Source organism: Oncorhynchus tshawytscha, linkage group LG13, assembly GCF_018296145.1.
Source record: "Oncorhynchus tshawytscha isolate Ot180627B linkage group LG13, Otsh_v2.0, whole genome shotgun sequence".
Lineage (NCBI taxonomy): Eukaryota > Metazoa > Chordata > Actinopteri > Salmoniformes > Salmonidae > Oncorhynchus > Oncorhynchus tshawytscha.
Genome location: NC_056441.1, coordinates 36,551,911 through 36,571,183, shown reverse-complemented (window position 1 = coordinate 36,571,183; position 19,273 = coordinate 36,551,911). Strand labels below are relative to the sequence as shown.

General features: G+C 44.0%; 1 protein-coding gene across 1 annotated transcript; it reads left to right on the top strand.

Moving 5' to 3' along the window:
* Positions 1-118: 118 nt before the first annotated feature.
* On the top strand, positions 119-11,919 carry LOC112264838 (hepatic leukemia factor-like). Its single transcript, XM_042295638.1, has 4 exons — positions 119-1,175; positions 5,403-5,819; positions 8,959-9,227; positions 10,766-11,919. Exons 1-4 carry the CDS (start codon positions 986-988, stop codon positions 10,979-10,981), a joined length of 1,092 nt encoding a protein of 363 aa, XP_042151572.1. The 5' UTR covers positions 119-985; the 3' UTR covers positions 10,982-11,919.
* Positions 11,920-19,273: the final 7,354 nt, after the last annotated feature.

Below are 19,273 nucleotides of genomic sequence, written 5' to 3'. Positions count from 1 at the left end.
CCAGCGCCAATCCACGGTGAGCGGTGACGTCATGGGAGCGGCCCGTGTTCATTCCAGCTGACTCTAGCCGCGCGGCGCTTGGTTGCTTCCTTGCTGGCAGTTTACAGAAAGGGAGGGAGGGAGGGAGTGGGTGAAGGTGAACGACAAAAATAACGACAGAGAAAGAGGGAGGGAGAGAGAGAGAGCGCGACTAAGTGGGGAGAGGAAAACAAGGGACATCAACATCTATACTACTCTCATGTTGTTGGATATTATTTGACGAAGCCTTTTTCCCCCTTATCACCCCCACCCTTTACCCCCCTCCACCCCCAAATATACACTTCTTTTCAACTTTCTCTAATATTGGATTTCTTTGAGTTTTGAGACTTTTACGTAGGACTACACATCCAATGCTGTCCGTTAAATTATAGGCATTTCTCCAAAATCCATTTCAATTATAATTTTTCGCGGAATATTTTTGTTCAGGTCAAGAAGAAAATCAACTCCGTGCGATGCCTATTATCCTCAAATAAACGGACATCATCAAAGCAAGGTATTTTTCGCGCAATCTGAGCGCTGTCCAACTTTGTTTATCTCAAAGATAGAGGCTGGGATAAGAGATTTATTAAAGGGCCAATTGCATCTGGCAAGATTATTGAATCGAACACTTATTTGACCATGGACATTTCTTTGAGGACATCATTTTCACTTTTGATTTCTTCATGGACATTTGGAAGCGCAATAGTTTATTGTTGATGTGAAGTTATATTTGATATGTCGAATGTCACTATTATTCTCTAGCACGTTCTTAATTCATATTTAGATAAACTATCATTCCGTGTTCGAATGAGGTAAATAACAGTTGGTGTAGCAGTGTGTATCCAGCCGTCCACCTTTTTAATCGTCACGTCACTGTGTTGTGAACCCGCTGACGGCCAGTCAATCGTTTGTGGATTAATCGGATAAATCCCGCGTTAATTCCACGGTGGGAATCAACGGCGGACCAATGTCTAGGCCGCTCACACAGCTCCTACCGCCTGACCTCCCGGCCGGAGCGAGCCCACAGTTCAGTACGGGTAACCTCGCGGGCAGTGTCCCGACCGGTGGACACTTGAACTCCATGGCCAGCCTCAAGACTCTCCTACAACTGCCCATCAAGGCTGACCAGCGAGCGAAAGACTGCTGTGCAATGAAAGGTGAGGTTTGTTTGTGTGTGTGTGGTGGGGGCAGGGAGGGAAGGAAGCGGAAAGTTCATGCATATCAAATGTTAAAATTAATAAATACACACACACAGGCTGGCCTGCAATCGTTGTTTTCATTCTGTTGGCTTGAATTCATGTTTATAAATATAAAGTGTATAGGCTTGACAATTCTTGCTTTGACTTGTATCATGCATTACTTATGGAAATAGGTTCATATTAAGACCACACAGCAACAAGACCACACACACACACACACACACACAGCGTTGAACATTAGTGCTTTTATCCTTCAACAAATAGATTCAATAAGGTCATAGCTCATGATATTGATGTACACTGAGCGTACAAAACATTAGGAACACCTTCCTAATATTCAGTTGTACCCCCGTTTGCCCTCAGAACAGTCTCAATTCGTCAGGGCATGGACTCTACAAGGTGTCAAGTGTTCCACAGGGATGCTGGCCCATGTTGACTCAAATGCTTCCTACAGTTGTGTCATGTTGGCTGGATGTCCTCTGGGTTGTGGACCATTCTTTATACACACAGGAAACTGTTGAGCGTGAACAACCCAGCAGCGTTGCAGTTCTTGACCCACTCAAACCGGTGCACCTGGCACCTACTACCATACCCCGTTCAAAGGCAATTACATGTGTCTTGCCCAATCACCTGCTGTATGGCACACACACACACAATCTCAAAACTGAAACATTATTATTTTTTAAACCTGACTCCTCCCCTTAATCTACACTGATTGAAGTGACGTCAATAAGGGATTATCACTTTCACCTGGATTCACCTGGTCAGTCTATGTCAGGGAAAGAGCAGGTGTCTTTAATGTTTTGTACATTCAGTGTATAAAGATGTCTAACACCAGTTCTCAATCCAACAAACATTGATTTTCACACTAGAGCCATTTTAAGTGGTCAAATGTTAACTAAGCGCTGCTGTTGTTAAATGTAAAGTACACATTTGAGATTTCCGCCTAAATAGACATACCCAAAAGTATTATTTATCATAAGTGCCATACGCAATACCTAGTAATTCTTATACTGCCAGAAAGATTAAAGCCTCCCCTTTCTGGTAATTATTTTTTATAAATTGCTGAGGTGTAGTTACTTTTGAGGACACAAACTCAAATTTGCAGTACATTTATGATGGAAATATTAAAAAATCATGTATAATTTTTTTCCAATTCACGGGTTGCATGTTTCGTCACGATATTGTTTTGAACGTTCGCTTTGTACTGGTGCCCAATTGAGCATTCTACTCAATGCATCGTCAATGAGCGCTGATGAAGATGTAATCTAAAGTGCATTACATTGGCTTGGAAATACAATGATATTCAAAGGGGGGCAATTCATTCGTAGGAAAACCTTTTGTCATCATTTTGATGTCGCCAGATTGATTTTAGAGGCAGTACAACGTTAGCTAAAATTGAGGGGAGGTCACCTGATTTGAGCTACCTAAGGTTAGATTTGCTAGCTATTTTTTGGGGATGAACTTTGCTAGCTAATGACAACATTGCTATCTGTCTAAAATAAAATTTGGCGACATGATAATGCTGGCAAAGTTGTTTCCTACTAAACATTTCACTACCTTACCAATGCCATCGTATTTCCAGGCACTATATTGTAATTTACACTAAACAGTCGTTAGCCTCTGTCCAGAATGACTGGGCTTATCACGATTTTAGGGCCCCACTATTGCGCCGCTGATAGAGGACGGCTTGAGAACATTCCTGACCCTATAATATTCCACCTTTCCTATAACTGAAATAAATATGATCACACTTAGTGACAGTACAAAATTGGCACCATTTCATATAAATGACTACGGACAAGTTTCTGCCCAGCAAAGCAGAGACGCCATTTAAACGCCCGCTAAATCGTTACAAACTTCATGCTATAAGCACAAAGTTGCTCTTTGAGCAATTGAAAGTGGCCCTGTTTTTAAGTTCTACAAAATGATTTTGTATGTCGCAGCGAGACGCTACTGCTTTTACTGCAATCGCTAAGGCTTTCCCGTTTCGTATGTCGTGTTCATTGGAAGTGGAGCTACAAGGCTCACAGCCAGAGGATATTGATCCTTTGTCTGGATAGGCCAGAACATGTGACGTGTCGCTCCCTAATGCAAATGATGGTGTTCGGTTTTCACATACTGCATCTCAGATGAGAGTGGAGAGAAGCATGCGGAGCGGGACAACCAGAGCTTTCATAGAGTGCACAGCCATTGATGTTACGCCGTTCACAGAGTGCTCTGTACACAACAATGACGGGCGGAACCGGTCCAGAACCGGTCCAGAACCACACAAAACCCCCCAAATAGGGGGACTTAACGTTTCAGTTGAATGGATGTCACAACCTCAGTCAGTTTCTGTCTGGCTAACATCCTCCCCCTGGTGGCTATATAGTTGAACAACGTCCCTCCATCATTTACATGGATGGTCTTTGTGTGAGAGATGATGCTGATCAAGACTGACAGCTCCTCCGATGGAGTCCGAGCACAAAGGGCCTACCAGCATCAAGTTCACCATCAGAACATGCATAGTCGTGGTGCATCACTAATGTTAAGGGATGGAGAAGGGTCTTATTACATGAGATGGAGTCTTGAGTCTTTGCATCCGAGAGAGTTAGTTGCCTGTGGCTTCAATGCATGATACATATCTCTTAAAACAAAAAAAAACGCATATTCCTCTCCCTGGCATGCTTTGTTCTTCGCCCTCGTATACACCCACATGCTGTATGCATCTCTCCTCTCTCTCCGTCGTCTATTCTCCTCGCCATCCTCTAGAACGTTTACCATATCTCCTCATTCACTCCTTGCACTTCTCACATCTCCCTCACTCCCCCTTCACGTCTGTCTCTTCTCATCCATATTTTTTTCTTTGCATTCCACATATCTCTCTCTCTGTTCTCTCTCCTCTCCCATTACCACCCCTCCTCCTATTTGCACTCCCTCTTATTTCTCTCCTCACCCTTCATTATCATCTGCTGTATCTCCTCTCATCCCCCAATATCGCCCTATCAGCCATCTCTCCTCCTATTTGAATCTCTTTAATCTCCACTCCTCTTCCCTTTCCTCTCCCTTATCAACCCATCTCCTTTTATATTCATTCCCTCTGTCTCCCGTTCCCTGTCATTACTCCTCTGTTCCTTCTCCCCCTCTCTGATTTGACGTTGCTTTCCCTTCCCTCTCTCCCCTCTCATTTCTCCTGTCTTTTCTATCCTCTCTCCTGTCAGTCTTTCTTCTTTTGCATTCCCCTTTTTTTTCTCCACTTCCTCTCTCTCTTGCATCCTACATGTCCCTCTCCTCTCCATCTCCATCTGTGTGTGTGTGTGTGTGTGTGTGCGTGCTGACAATAATGTTCTGTGCTGTCCAGAGCCACCAGTACAGTCCCGGGTGTGATCGTCAGGCCTGTCACCCTTTCCCCCGACCGCTTCTACCTTGTCTCTGTGAAATCCTCTACCTAGCTCTCAGCGGGGTCACACTGATGGTCATCCTCTATTTTTGTGCCCCCTCTCCTTGCTCATTAATCTGATTGCTCTCGCCTCCCCTTATTACCCCCTCCAACTCAAGGGGTTGAGGGCTGAGACGCCAGACGATGCCACTTCTGCTAATTGTTTTAGTATAGCATCTCATTCTTTCTTCATAATGTTAGCCTACCATCTCACTCTTGCCTCATTATGTTAGCATATCATCTCACTCGTCCTTCATTATGTTAGCGTAGCATCTCACTCTTGCCTCATTATGTTAGCATATCATCTCACTCGTCCTTCATTATGTTAGCGTAGCATCTCACTCTTTCCTCATGTTAGCTTAGCATCTCACTTCTTCATGATGTCAGAGTAGCATTTCAGTCCACCTTCATGATATTTGCATAGCATCTCACTCCCTTCCTCACATTATTCAGCCAGCCTGTGTGTGAATAGGACGACTGCTGCCGCTGTTGCTGATGCATCCATGTAATGGCGGTTGGTTGCCTGCAAAACTGATAAGGGCACGAGGCTCGCAGGCAGATTATGTGTTGATAAGAGACATCAGTGATGAACACTGAAGAGGCTGGATTGTTGCACTCAATGGCCCTTCTCTCTCTCTCTCGCTATCTCTTCTTCTCGTCATTGTTCTCTCTTTTATTCCCTCTTTTTCTCTCTTTCATGCTCGCTCTCTCCATCTCTCTTCACTCCATCTTTTTTTCTCTTCCTCCCAATCTCCCGCTAACAGACAAAGACAAGCCCCAGGACTCGGACACCATGGGTGGGGGCCCAGGCGGTCGGCCTTCCCAGTCGGCTTTCCTGGGGCCCCATCTGTGGGAGCGCACGCTACCCTGCAGCGACGGGGGCCTCTTCCAGCTGCAGTACATGGACCTGGAAGAGTTCCTGACTGAGAACGGCATGGCCATGCACAGCAAAGGTGGCAATGGCTCCAGCGCCAGCGCCCAGGTGCCCTCGCAGAGCTCCCTGCAGTCGGCCGTGCCCAACCAGAGCTCCCAGTGCCCGCCGTCCTCCCCTCCGCTATGTTCTTCTTCATCATCCTCCATGTCCTCCTCATCTTCCTCCTCCTCGCTGCTGGGCCTGGACAACGGGCCGCCACCACCAAACGGACTGCCAGGCATGATGGGAGGGCCCGAGTGCCTACGTGGTTAGTAGGGTGTGTGGTTGAAGAGGGGAGGTTGTGTGTGTGTGTGGGGGGGGGGTCCAGGTATGTATGTGTGTGTGTTTGATTGTGTCCATGCCAGTGTGTTTTGTTTCTTTTTGACCATATGTTTGCCTGTTTTGCGTTGGTGTGTCAAATCAAATCGCATTTAATTTTGTCACATACACGTGTTTAATAGATGTTTTTGCGGGTGTAGCGAAATGCTTGTGTTTCTAGCTCCAGCAGTGCAGTAATATCTAAGTAATTTCTAACAATTTCACAACAATAAACGCACACACAAAACTGAGCAAATCTTGTGTGTGGAAGATCGACAATGTTGCAAGATGACTGGAACCGTCATTGCGGTAGTTGCACCCTCCTCAACATGACCTAGGTCGGCATTGGTTGGTGGGGGAAAACACAGCAGTTTGTGGAGCTCAAAGGCAAAAGCAAGTATGTAGGAGAGCCAGTGGAACGGCTTTGTGTTTTATTTGTCTAGAGTGAAATTGGTGTCATGATGCTGGCGGAAGATGTTATATTAGCAGAAGCTATATAAAAAGACAGGGTATTGTCTCAAGCTAGTCCAATAGACTTTTCACTGCCCTTTCATTTTGACACTCTAGCGCCTTCTGGTGGCATTTTCTAAACAACGCATAATATTGTATACTACCTTCATAAAGTACATTTAGTTTTCAAAACTACAAGCACGTGCTACAATAACCATCAAGGTGTACCCTTTCCATGCATACTAAATGTTTGCACTTTGACCTATATTGCAGACTCCATGGGTTGCGGGGGCAGATTCTTATGACATTGCCAGCAGTAAGATTTTAGTTCGATTTTCCAAAAAGACAAGGACTGTAGCCCTCATAGTTATGCTACTTTCTATTTTCTGACAAAACATTCTTGCCCGATCTTGATACTGGGTCCACAACAACCGCTCAGCAGATCTGTATTTGTAAACTCTAAATCAGTGTAACACAAACACACTACATTTATAAAGAGAACCTACACAGATTAGTTACAGAACAGGAAAGACCATCAGAGTTACACCGTAGCTTAGAGAAATAAACAAATGCATCAATCGTAGAAATGGTGAGGTTTAACGTAAGAACTCCCCTCTTTTACCACATTGATTAATTTGAATGAAATGTGGAGATGAAAGGGTTATTTAAGGAAGACTCTGCAGTACAGTCAACAGAGAGAGAGAGCAAGAGAGCTGTTATTTTTCTCCCTCACTCTCTCCCCTCCCTCTCTCACACGCTTGGGCCATGTGCAGGCATCACGTCACGTGCCGATGCAGAGAGCAATGGAGTGAGAGACGGGAAGGGTGGGGCGTACGAAGAGGGAGGGGTTGGAGGGAGGCATAGAGGGGGAGTAAAGCAGAGAGCGAGAGATAGATAGCATTGCATAAGACTAGCCTAGCATAAAGAAGCAGAGAGATTTACATTGCAGAGATAACGCCACCATGTCGCCATACCAGTGTCTTTACACACTGAGCAACATTGTGACATAACATTTCATGTTGTTGACAAGGACTGAGGGAAAGACTGCTGTGAAATGAAAGGTGAGGTGTATTGTTTGTGTGTGATGGGGGGGGTAGTGTCCTATGGATACTTAGGAAGGAAGAATTCTGTGTATACTTTAAATATAAGGTAGAGGGAGGTGGTGGTATGTTGGGTGGGGTAGGGGTTGGAGGGGTATTGTAGGGAACTGTCTTTGTGGTGGCTATGGAGCAAGGGGACTGGGGAATGGATTTTATGTAACACACTTCCTACATTCCATTTCAGCATTGCATTTCCTCAAGTGTTTTTGAAAGACCGAGCACATTCAAACAATTGTTGCCCACAAGACTGATTTCCCCAGAGAATGCAATAATCAATAACACCGAGACCAATATTTAATTGAAATGTAAAATGAAATGGCTATGTTATAGCTAATTAATGGATGTATAGGGAATGTATTGGTTGACTTCCAGAGAGCAGCTGGTCTTGATTAGGCCATAACCTTGACAAAAAGCTGCTGTGGCCATAGCTATAGCTCATATTACACCTCGGGGAAATAAAACAATGTAGTGAAGGCCTAATAAATTGCTGTCTAATTTCACTGGTTAAAGTGGAGTGTGAAAAAAGAATAACAAATAATAGTGTGTTTGGATTATGAACGCTTTAAAATCCCGCTGAGAAGTGTCACCTGGAAAATGAACATGTTGTTGCTATCAAATGTATATTAAAGGAGTTGGTTCACTATTTTACAACTTGATGATAGATGGTTCCTCACCCTGAAAGTAGTCTATGGGCCAGGAGAAACTGTAATCAGGTTTCTTTAAACAGCCACTACAAACTTCAGCTAACTTTAGACAACACAAGCTAACAATCAATGGAAGTAATGGGAGCATGTGTGTGTTTTTTATGATTTTTTATTATGGCAAAATCCCCTTTAAGCAACAGCAAACTAAATATGGAGTGGATTTTAAACTGATTTCAGGGGATTTGGACATTAGTTTTTGTAAACATGCTCACATGCCCCCCCCCCCATCACTTCCATTCACTCTTAGCTTGTGGTGACTAAGGATAGTTGAAGGGTTTAGTGGCTGTTCTAAAGAAAACCAAACCTTGGATTACATGGACTACTTTCAGGGTGATGAACCATCTAACATCAAGTAAAATACTGAACTACTCCTTTAAAGATAACACATATTTTACTAACTGAGGGAAATATAGTATGACATTGATCAAAGGTTAAAGAGGGGAGAGCGAGAGCAATGGCCATACGCAAGCTCATTGCTGTGTGTAGAAGGTTGTTTACACAGCAGCACTGTTCTTGGATCAGTTTCAACTTTTTTGCCCAAAATGGTTGTTATTAGGATTGGGCTTTGGTGTCGTTTTATCCTGGATCAGCCAGCTCAACCACATGACTGACTGATTGATGTAGCCTATGCTTCCACCTGGTGGACGATCTGTATCACTGCAGCCACCATGCAGCAGACAGTTTATAAACGAGTGATGTTTCCATATACACAGAAATAACAAATCACCTTTACCTTGTTCTCTGCATGCTGGAGGCTTTGACCCTTCACCCTCGCCACGGTGTGAAGCATGTGACCAACCAAAAGTTTTGCTTTTGTTGGCCTCTCTCATTATAGGTGGCCAGGTCATGCCTCCAGACCTCTCGCCCTCCTCCACCACCACCTCCTCCTCCTGCCTCCCCGGGCCGCCAGGAGGCTCACTGGTCGCCAACGGCACCGCTGACGTCATGGTGAACTTTGACCCGGACCCGGCGGACGTGGCGCTGTCCAGCGTGCCGGGCCAGGAGGCCTTCGACCCCCGGAGGCACCGCTTCTCGGACGAGGAGCTCAAGCCACAGCCCATGATCAAGAAAGCCCGCAAGATGCTGGTCCCAGATGAGCAGAAGGTACTACATTTCTTGCGATTCTTGGCTTTAAACGTAGTTTGCGCCTCAGAAGCTTCAAGGTAAAGTTAGCAATATGATGTCGTCATACGTAGCGGGGGCAACTTCCTGCTTACTCAAGTGAATGACAAATGGGGGCATGCCTCAAGGAAGGGCACACATTGGGGAGGGGCAAAAGTGGAAAGTTTGAATTGGCGTGTAGATATGCACGCAATAAATAACGAGGTAAGAAACTCATATTGCTATCTGTGGAGTAGCTAATTGTGACGGCATTGTTATTAAGGAACACACTTTAATAAAAATATTTCTGTACAGTTGAAGTCGGAAGTTTACATACACTTAGGTTGGAGTCGGAAGTTTACATACACTTAGGTTGGAGTCGGAAGTTTACATACACTTAGGTTGGAGTCGGAAGTTTACATACACTTAGGTTGGAGTCGGAAGTTTACATACACTTAGGTTGGAGTCGGAAGTTTACATACACTTTGGAGGTTGGTTGGAGTCGGAAGTTTACATACACTTAGGTTGGAGTCGGAAGTTTACATACACTTAGGTTGGAGTCATTCAAACTCGTTTTTTCAACCCCTCCACACATTTCTTGTGAACAAACTATAGTCGGTTAGGACCTCTACTTTGTGCGTGACACAAGTCATTTTTCTAACAATTGTTTACAGGCAGATTATTTCACTTATAAATCACCGTATCGCAATTCCAGTGGGTCAGATGTTTAAGTACACTAAGTTGACTGTGCCTTTAAACAGCTTGGAAAATTCCAGAAAATTATGTCATGGCTTTAGAAACTTCTGATTGGCTAATTGACATAATTTGAGTCAATTGGAGGTTTACCGCTCAGGAAGGAGAAATCAGCCAAGACATCAGAAAATAAATGGTTAATCTGTCTCCTAGAGATGAATGTACTTTTGTGTGAAAAGTGCAAATCAATCCCAGAACAACAGCAAAGGACCTTGTGAAGATGCTGGAGGAAACGGGTACAAAAGAATCTATGAACCCAAGCATACCTTCCAAAGCTATGGCTTAAGTACAACAGAGTCAAGGTATTGGAGTGGCCATCACAAAGCCCTGACCTCAATCCTATAGAAAATGTGTGGGCAGAACTGAAAAAGTGTGTGCGAGCAAGGAGGCCTACAAACCTGACTCAGTTACACCAGCTCTGTCAGGAGGAATGGGCCAAAATTCACCCAACTTATTGTGGGAAGCTTGTGGAAGGCTACCTGAAACGTTTGACCCATGTTAAACAACTTAAAGGCAATGCTACCAAATACTAATCGAGTGCATGTAAACTTCTGACCCACTGGGAATGTGATGAAAGAAATAAAAGCTGAAATAAATCATTCTCTCAACTGTTATACTGAGTTTAAAGGCATTTGGCTAAGGTGTATGTAAACTTCAGACTGCAACTGTACATGCTTCAAGTGTGCAACTACAATGCTCAGCTTTGACACCTCCCCCTTCCCATCACAAAACTGACCCTTCTTGCCCCCCCCCCACAACACGCCTCTACTTTGCTATGACTCCCGCAGGATGACAAGTACTGGAGCCGGCGCTACAAGAACAACGAGGCTGCCAAGCGCTCACGTGACGCCCGGCGCCTCAAGGAGAACCAGATCACGGTGCGCGCCGCCTTCCTGGAGCGAGAGAACGCTGCTCTCAGACAGGAAATGGCCGACATGCACAAGGAGCTGGGCCGCTGCCGCAACATCCTCAACAAGTTCGAGAGCCGACACGGAGACTTGTGAGGAAGAAGAAGATGAGGGGAAGGGCGGAGGAGGGAGAGGGTTAGAAGGCAGCCACAACATTGGCAGCACTTTAGTTGAGGGGGTGCGCGTACGGCCTACGTAGACGTGACGTAAGCATTGTATGACACCTGGCGTAAGCATCCGTGTTGTGAGTAACCCGGAGTGTTGTAGTGAGTGCAGCCTTCATTTTGTGTATCTGTGCTATGCTGGTTTCACTTCCCGTGTCTCTTTGACAGGTTGCGTCGTGACGTCATTCAGTGTTTATATCAGGTGTGTTGCAGTGTTTTTTTTTTCCCCCTTCGGGGTAATGCTCAGGCCATACGTGCACCCATTCAGATGGGTGTGTTCAAATCATACAGATCACAGACAACTAATGTTTTTAAGCTAAAGGCAAGGAGACAAGCCAGGGGAGGACAGATGTGTACTTTTTTTCTATGACTAAACATGTGTGTCTTTTAACTGTACTGAGCAGGGAGGGAGGCATGGGCCAACTAGAAAACAGAGGATGAGCTATAATCTAGAGGAGGAGGATGACGAGAGGTAGGCAGAAGAGAGGAAAGCAAAGAGATTTCAACATAGGAAAACTGTATATTTTTATATTTGCAAAGACAGCTCAGAGGAGATTTTGGAAATAATATTTTGTATATTTTATATATGGGTGAGTTTAGTAGAGAGATGGGGGGGCTATATGAAGATGTTTTAACAACAGGGTAGATTGATAAATTATATATTTTGAATTTAGAAGCTGTTCACAACCATCCCGGTTGAGGGACATTGATCCCGAAGAGGTTTTTAAGATTGACCCTTCTGAGGTCGTAATAGAGAATGTATAATGGTTGTATCCAGGGATAACATGGTGGCGAGAGAGGAGATGCATCTTAGTAAATGATTGTGGACATGAACAGGTCGAAGGTTAAATAAACATGGTATAGTTTAAATAGTGTTCTTGTGGGTTTGTTCAAGCACTTAAAGGATGTTTTATTTATTTATTTATTTATTTCACTCCCAGCACCACCTCGACATCAACATATGTGAAAATGGTGTGTTTCTATGTTTTGTAGTAAAATAAATAGAGGAAGGTAAGTGTTTCCAATTAGACCAGTTAGTAGGAAATTAGCAGGCAATGCCTGCTCATAATTGGTTAAAAATCACACGATGCACACCGAAGATGTCATTGGAGGAGACACTTATCTTAGAAACACGCAATTTTCACATATGTTGATGTTGGGGTGGTGCCGGAGAGGATGAATATGAAAAGTGGCGGAGTTGTTATCTTCTCTTTGATTCCTTTCTTGAATGAAATCTATTTAATTGTGTGTCTGGCAGTAAGGGGGGAGAGAGAGAGAATTTATTGAAACGCTGCAGTCAGTGATCCATCATGAGAACAGCTGCATACGCACTGATGTTTGAATAAATATTGGTCAAATGTGTTGCCAGGTATTCATGTCGATGGGTGAATATGTTTGGCCCCGGCGCAAACACAGACAGACACACACCACAAACAAACATGACTAGACAAACGGTGCAATAACCTGGACCAGTGACACACACACACATGCACGCCTGCAAGTACATGCGCGCACACACACACACTCTTATTTCAAGTATAAAGCCCTTCTTACATCAGCTGATGTCTCGAAGTGCTGTACAGAAACCCAGCCTAAAACCCCCAAAAGCAAGCAATGCAGGTGTAGAAGCACGGTGGCTAGGAGAAACTCCCTAGAAAGGCCAGAACCTAGGAAGAAACCTAGAGAGGAACCAGGCTATGAGGGGTGGCCAGTCCTCTATTTGATCCTGAAAGCAAGCTGGACCTCGAAACACAGGGCTGGTGTACGATAGCGCACAACCAGTCAAGGCAAATAACACTTCATCACTTTCCACAGCATATGCTGGGAATTTCTCTCTCTCTCTCTCTCTCTCTCTCTCTCTCTCCCTCATCCTTGATCCATTGTGAAGTGTGAAACTGGTTGAGAATGGATTGCCCAGGTTAAGTTGGCAGTGTTCAGCATGAACCGGAGCATGCTGCCACTTAACACACCCCGAGTTTGATTATAATGATGATTATTACTGTAGACTATATATGGTGCTCAACCTGTTCCTCCATCTGAACATACACAACCCAACACAGTAACTGAACTGCCTATAGCCTTTTATTTATTTGTATTTGTTCTTTATTCTGTGTGTCGTATTGTAAGAGTAAGGCCCGTATAGAGTGACACACAAAAGAGTATGTTTATACCTCTCCTAAACAACTTAACCCAGTGAGACGATGCTCCCTTATGCACCATAAACAACTTAACCCAGTGAGACGATGCTCCCTTATGCACCATAAACAACTTAACCCAGTGAAACAATGCACCCTTATGCACCATAAACAACTTAACCCAGTGAAACAATGCACCCTTATGCACCATAAACAACTTAACCCAGTGAAACAATGCACCCTTATGCACCATAAACAACTTAACCCAGTGAAACAATGCACCCTTATGCACCATAAACAACTTAACCCAGTGAAACAATGCACCCTTATGCACCATAAACAACCCAGTGAAACAATGCACCCTTATGCACCATAAACAACTTAACCCAGTGAAACAATGCACCCTTATGCACCATAAACAACTTAACCCAGTGAAACAATGCACCCTTATGCACCATAAACAACTTAACCCAGTGAAACAATGCACCCTTATGCACCATAAACAACTTAACCCAGTGAAACAATGCACCATACACATGTACAATAAAATACTACAGCTATTCTCTCACTAGATATGTGTGTGTGTGTGTATATAATATATCCTTGATCATATAATATGATATATCCGTGATTATAGATGTAATAATACACATAGCTTGAATATATAAATGCAGTATAAGATGATTGGAATCATTGTCAATTTCTCAGGTGTTCTGGGGGACAAAAAAAACCCCAACAAACTCTTACGATAAATCTTAACTTTGATGACAGAAGTTGTGATTCTTACTTTATTTTTCTTCTCCGGGTGGTCCGGATACATTTTGGCAGTACAATTATGTAGAGTTCGATGGAAATCTACTGCGTATGACCAACTCACCTTGGGAGGGATGTTCTAGTTCAACCAGTTCTGGATTTGAAGGTCTTTGCTGATTTCAGACATAGCATTCAATGTTATTTTTAAAATTATTCTTATTATTACAGTTCTGATTGCTAGTATTATCGTCGTTGTTGTTGTTGTTATTATTACTCTTATATTTATTTTCCTTGCTACAACTTTTAAGGGAGAATGCAGTTCTCATTTAATCTCCCTTGTATTTTTCAAGACCATCTTTACTCTACTTTATTTTCTATGAGCCTGTTCACTATCGGCACCATCCAATGAGACTGTACAAAGCTCCAGGTGCACTGTGGGGACTGTAGGCTTGTCCGTGTGTTTTGTATTTGAACAAAAGCTGAAACAACCACAAACTATGGACTTGAAACCCTGGAAGAATTTGAACTACATCTCCCAGCAGCAGGCTTCTAACACAGCCCATCTTTTGATGGACAAAGAAGCAACTTTTTGATACCTGGAACTAGTTGCAGAAACTAACTTTTGACAGTGATATTTTTCTATGTGTCTGTATATGCATACTGCAACTTTTTGTGGGCATTTGTAGCCCATCCTCACAGAGATGGTATGCTACTAAACGGTATTGCGGGTAATGTGCACAGGATATTTTCCCTTCCCCATGTGGATTACAAACTACTCCCTGTTGTGACTGTTATAAATAAACTACAAGTCACATGAGCACACCACTACCCAATTGCCCCAGTAATGTCTACTTATCCTGCCTATAAGGATGCTGAGGAATGTGATCTGGCTTTTCCCGAAAACACCAATAAAGACTCACCCTTACTCATTGAGAAAGTTTTTGTGGTGTCTTGTATGTTGTCATGATTTTTTTATCTTCTCTCTGTGTGAAACTACAGTGAATCGAAGTCACACAGCATCAGAAAGTACAACAGAGCTCCAATGGGGGGCACTAAGGCCCATTTAACATGGCGCTATTCTCCAGACCATATTAGACATCATAAAATGGCGGCCCGACGCTCCCAGTGCCACCTGTGACCAGTGGGCTGGTTCAGCTGTTCGTCGACATGGATTGCGTCAACAGCTACTGTATCTTGCCTATGCTGCTCTGTACCATCACTCATTCATATATCCTTATGTACATATTCTTTATCCCCTTACACTGTGTATAAGACAGTAGTTTTGGAATTGTTAGTTAGATTACTTGTTCGTTATTACTGCATTGTCGGAACTAGAAGCACAAGCATTTCGCTACACTCGCATTAACATCTGCTAACCATGTGTATGTGACAAATAAAATTTGATTTGATTTGAACCGGTCCCCCACGTAACTCCATCTGCCATCTGTCCAATCAGTAGCAGCAGCAACAACATACCACCACACAGGTGTTAACTAACATGGGTTCAAATGATAGATCCACACGGACTCCCAGAGCATCTGTTTTTCTGACCACAGTATCCATTTCACCACGGAAAGTTTGCTAGACTTTGCTAGACTTTCGGGGCTCAACTTGATGAAAAGATGATAAACCTCCATCTGATTTCCCAGGTGAAGTAAATATTAGGTTGTACATAACCATTTCGGATGTGTGTAGTTCATGAAAGACACTAAGCGCAGGTTGACTTCACGTGTGATGACAAGGAACCGTCCACAACCACTGGATGCCATTACATTACAATGATGTGATGGCAATGCAGACAATGTCTGAGTAGGAAAACAGTCTAGACTAAGTCATTGATCATCTAGCAGAGCATGTGTCACAGTATTACTATCGCAAGGTAGGAATGCAAACATATGAGGCTATTCCATAGGAGCAAAGCCAAAGGCAAGTTTGTCCCTCAGAGCAGTGATCATTGAGCGGTGAGTAAGTGACGGACAAACTGCAACCCTTTCAATTACCAAGGCCTCATAGTGTCCTTGACAACACTGCTGGGGGGGACAAATGGGTTTCCTTCCATTGAGAGGAGGGAGGCGACTGTGAGTGTGTCCCATATGGCACCCTATTCCCTATTTAGTGCACTACTTTTCAGCAAGACCCTCTTATCCAGGGCTCTGGTCAAAAGGAGGCGACTATAAAGGGAATAGTGTGCCATTTAAGACGCATCCAGTGTTTTGACCGCGGTATCAAGGCCTCGGCCTGCTACTGATTAAACCAGTACGGAGTGTTTTTCAGATGTTGTCACTGAGCTAGGGAAATACCCGAAGAAGTACAGCACTGTGTGAAAGAAATCATAGATGGTAGAGAACAGGAAGATTACTTGAGGGAAATAATTGTACTTATTGTTTTACTGCAAGGAGGGATGGGTGGAAACTGTTTGTGGGGGAACCTTTTGAGAAGACAATTAGTCTAGTAGCTTACAAAGAGAGAATGTGCATGTGCAAGTGCAAGAGTTTGAGCCGGAGAGAATTGAAGAGACAAAGAGCTCTTGCTTGAGAGTGTGGCAGTGTAATGTCTCTACTTGTTGAATGTCTATCTCTGCGCTCTTCAAAGCCTCGCTCAACTCCCTACGGAACTGGAGGAGAGGTTCCCTTCATTACGGCTGTGTTATGTGCCAAGCCTCAATGTACGGTCCCTCCCAGCGGTGCCCATCTCTTCTCCCCCCTCTCACTTTTACATTTAAGTCACTTAGCAGATGCCCTTATCCCAGAGCAACATACAGCTGCAAATAGGGTTAAGTGCCTTGCTCACCTAGCCGGCTCAGGGACTTGAACCAGCGACCTTTCGGCTACTGGCCTCACCTCGCTATCTCTCTATGTACCCCCATCTCCTTCCCCCTATTTTCCTCCCTCTCACTTTTCCCCAATCCTCTTTCTCCTTCTCTCTTTTTCTCCCGTAGTCAAAACCCCACAAACACCACTCCGTCTCTCACTTTCTCTCCCCTTCTTTTCACTTTACCCCCTAGCCTACTGGACACTCCCCTGCCCCCACTAACTCCTCACCCCCCCCTCTCTTTCATCCTACAGTTTTCTTCAATAGCCATTTTGACAGCCAAGGAAGACAAATTGTACTCTCCTTACCTCCTCCCCTCCCTTCTCCCCTCCCTTTTCCGTCTCCCTTGCAAACCAACCTGTAATGCTATAGGATTGGGTGTGTGTTTGTGTTGGGGGGGGGGTTCAAGCTGGGTATCCTGTCACATCATAGCCCAGAGACTCAAAGCCGCCGCACGAGAATGTCACTCCAAATTGTCTCGGCGTGGCCTCGCACAGCGCACGCAGACACCTCCTACCCCCTCCTCCCACTACCTCCTCCACTGTAGCCGAGCGTGCCGATGGCCTGAAGAGCGGTTCTGCGGCGGTGGCACGGGAGGTTGGCATATCTGACAGGTCTGGAAAAGCTGTCTCGATAATGAGCGAGCCAAATGTCACGGGCATACTGATTACCGAATCATCCTTCTAATTGTTTCCGGGTGGTATCGAGTTCCGTGCGCAATCAGATTCGAAGGCCGCCCAGCATTAATGAGCGACGGTTGTAGTTGGAGACATAAATCCCACTGATGATGTGTGCCTATTCAATCCAGGCTGTAATGTAATTAAGGCAGTGTGAGTGATCACCAGTGTGCTGGATATACATGGTGCAAGCCTGTCTGACGTGCAGGGTTGTCAAGATATATGACCCCTGACCTTTGTAGTTTAGGTTGCAGTGCAGAGTTGACAGCAAAGTGAGCGATGAGTAATGAGGGGTGGGATATAGAAGACACTGGTGAATAACCAAGTGACACAGACAGGAAGGTCATACGCTACTTATTAACTGTTATAAGTAGTTTATTAACCATTAGTAAACTGTTTGTAAATCATTGCGAATCCCTTTCTCCTGTAAGTATCAACACGATTAAGTACATCTATACTGCAGTAAATAAAAAAAGGGCAACACACTCCATAATCTCTGTTGCCTGCAATTAGGGCAAATGTCTCCATTTGCTTTGGAGGTTGTGTTGCGATATCTATGGAGAGACACGAGTGATGAAATAGGACTTGAATGTGTTCTCAAGTTCACCTTGACTGTACAGTTCAGTTTCAAGCTCAGGCACAGCATATCAATGCACTGGTGTGGAACACATCAATGTATAAGTATCATTACTCTATTGCTGTATACAGGAGTGCAACTTTCACTGGGTCGGGGGGGACCCCACATTCTGAAATAGTTATATCATTGGAATGTGATACAAAACGAGGCAACGGTGTGCTTTAGGACCATGCGGACGCTTCCGAGCGGTCGGGTAGGCTGTTTGGAGTGTCTATGGATGTAACGGATCTCGTCCTCCTCTTCTGAGGAGGAGTAGCGAGAATGATCGGAGGACCAATGCGCAGCGTGGTAAGTGTCCATAATGTTTAATCAAAACACAACCGAACACTGGAACAAAACAATAAACATGAATAAACAAAACAGTCCCGTGTGGCAACAAGCACTGACACGGAAAGACAGAAAATAAACACCCACGAAACCCAGGTGGAAAAAGGCAACCTAAGTATGATTCTCAATCAGAGACAACTAACGACACCTGCCTCTGATTGAGAACCATACTAGGCTGAACACAGAAACCAACATAGAAAAACAAACAGACTGCCCACCCCAAACCCCAACTCACGCCCTGACCATACTAAAACAAAGACAAAACAAAGGAACTAAGGTCAGAACATGACAATGCAACTAGACAAAAAAACATCTAATAATAAGTTATGCCCCCCCCACACTTCTAAAACCAAAGTTGCACCCCTGGCTATACACAACAAAAAATAGTGGGACAATATAGAGGATGCGTCACATGTCAATGCACACCACCATTCAAAAGATTGGGGTCACTTAGACATTTCCTTGTTTTTGAAAGCAAAACACATTTTTTGTCCATTAAAATAACATCAAATTGATCAGAAATACAGTGTAGACATTGTTAATGTTGTAAATGACTATTGTAGCTGGAAACAGATGATTTTTAATGGAATATCTACAGTACATAGGTGTACAGAGGCCCTTTATCAGCAACCATCACTCCTGTGTTACAATGGCACGTTGTGTTAGCTAATCCAAGTTTATCATTTTAAAAGGCTAATTGATCATTAGAAAACCCTTTTGGAATTATGGTAGCACAGCTGAAAACTGTTCCTGATTAAAGAAGCAATAAAACTGGCCTTCTTTAGACTAGTTGAGTATCTGGAGCATCAGCATTTCTGGGGTCGATTACAGGCTTCTAGGCAGAGTTCCTCTGTCCAGTGTCTGTGTTCTTTTGCCCAACTTAA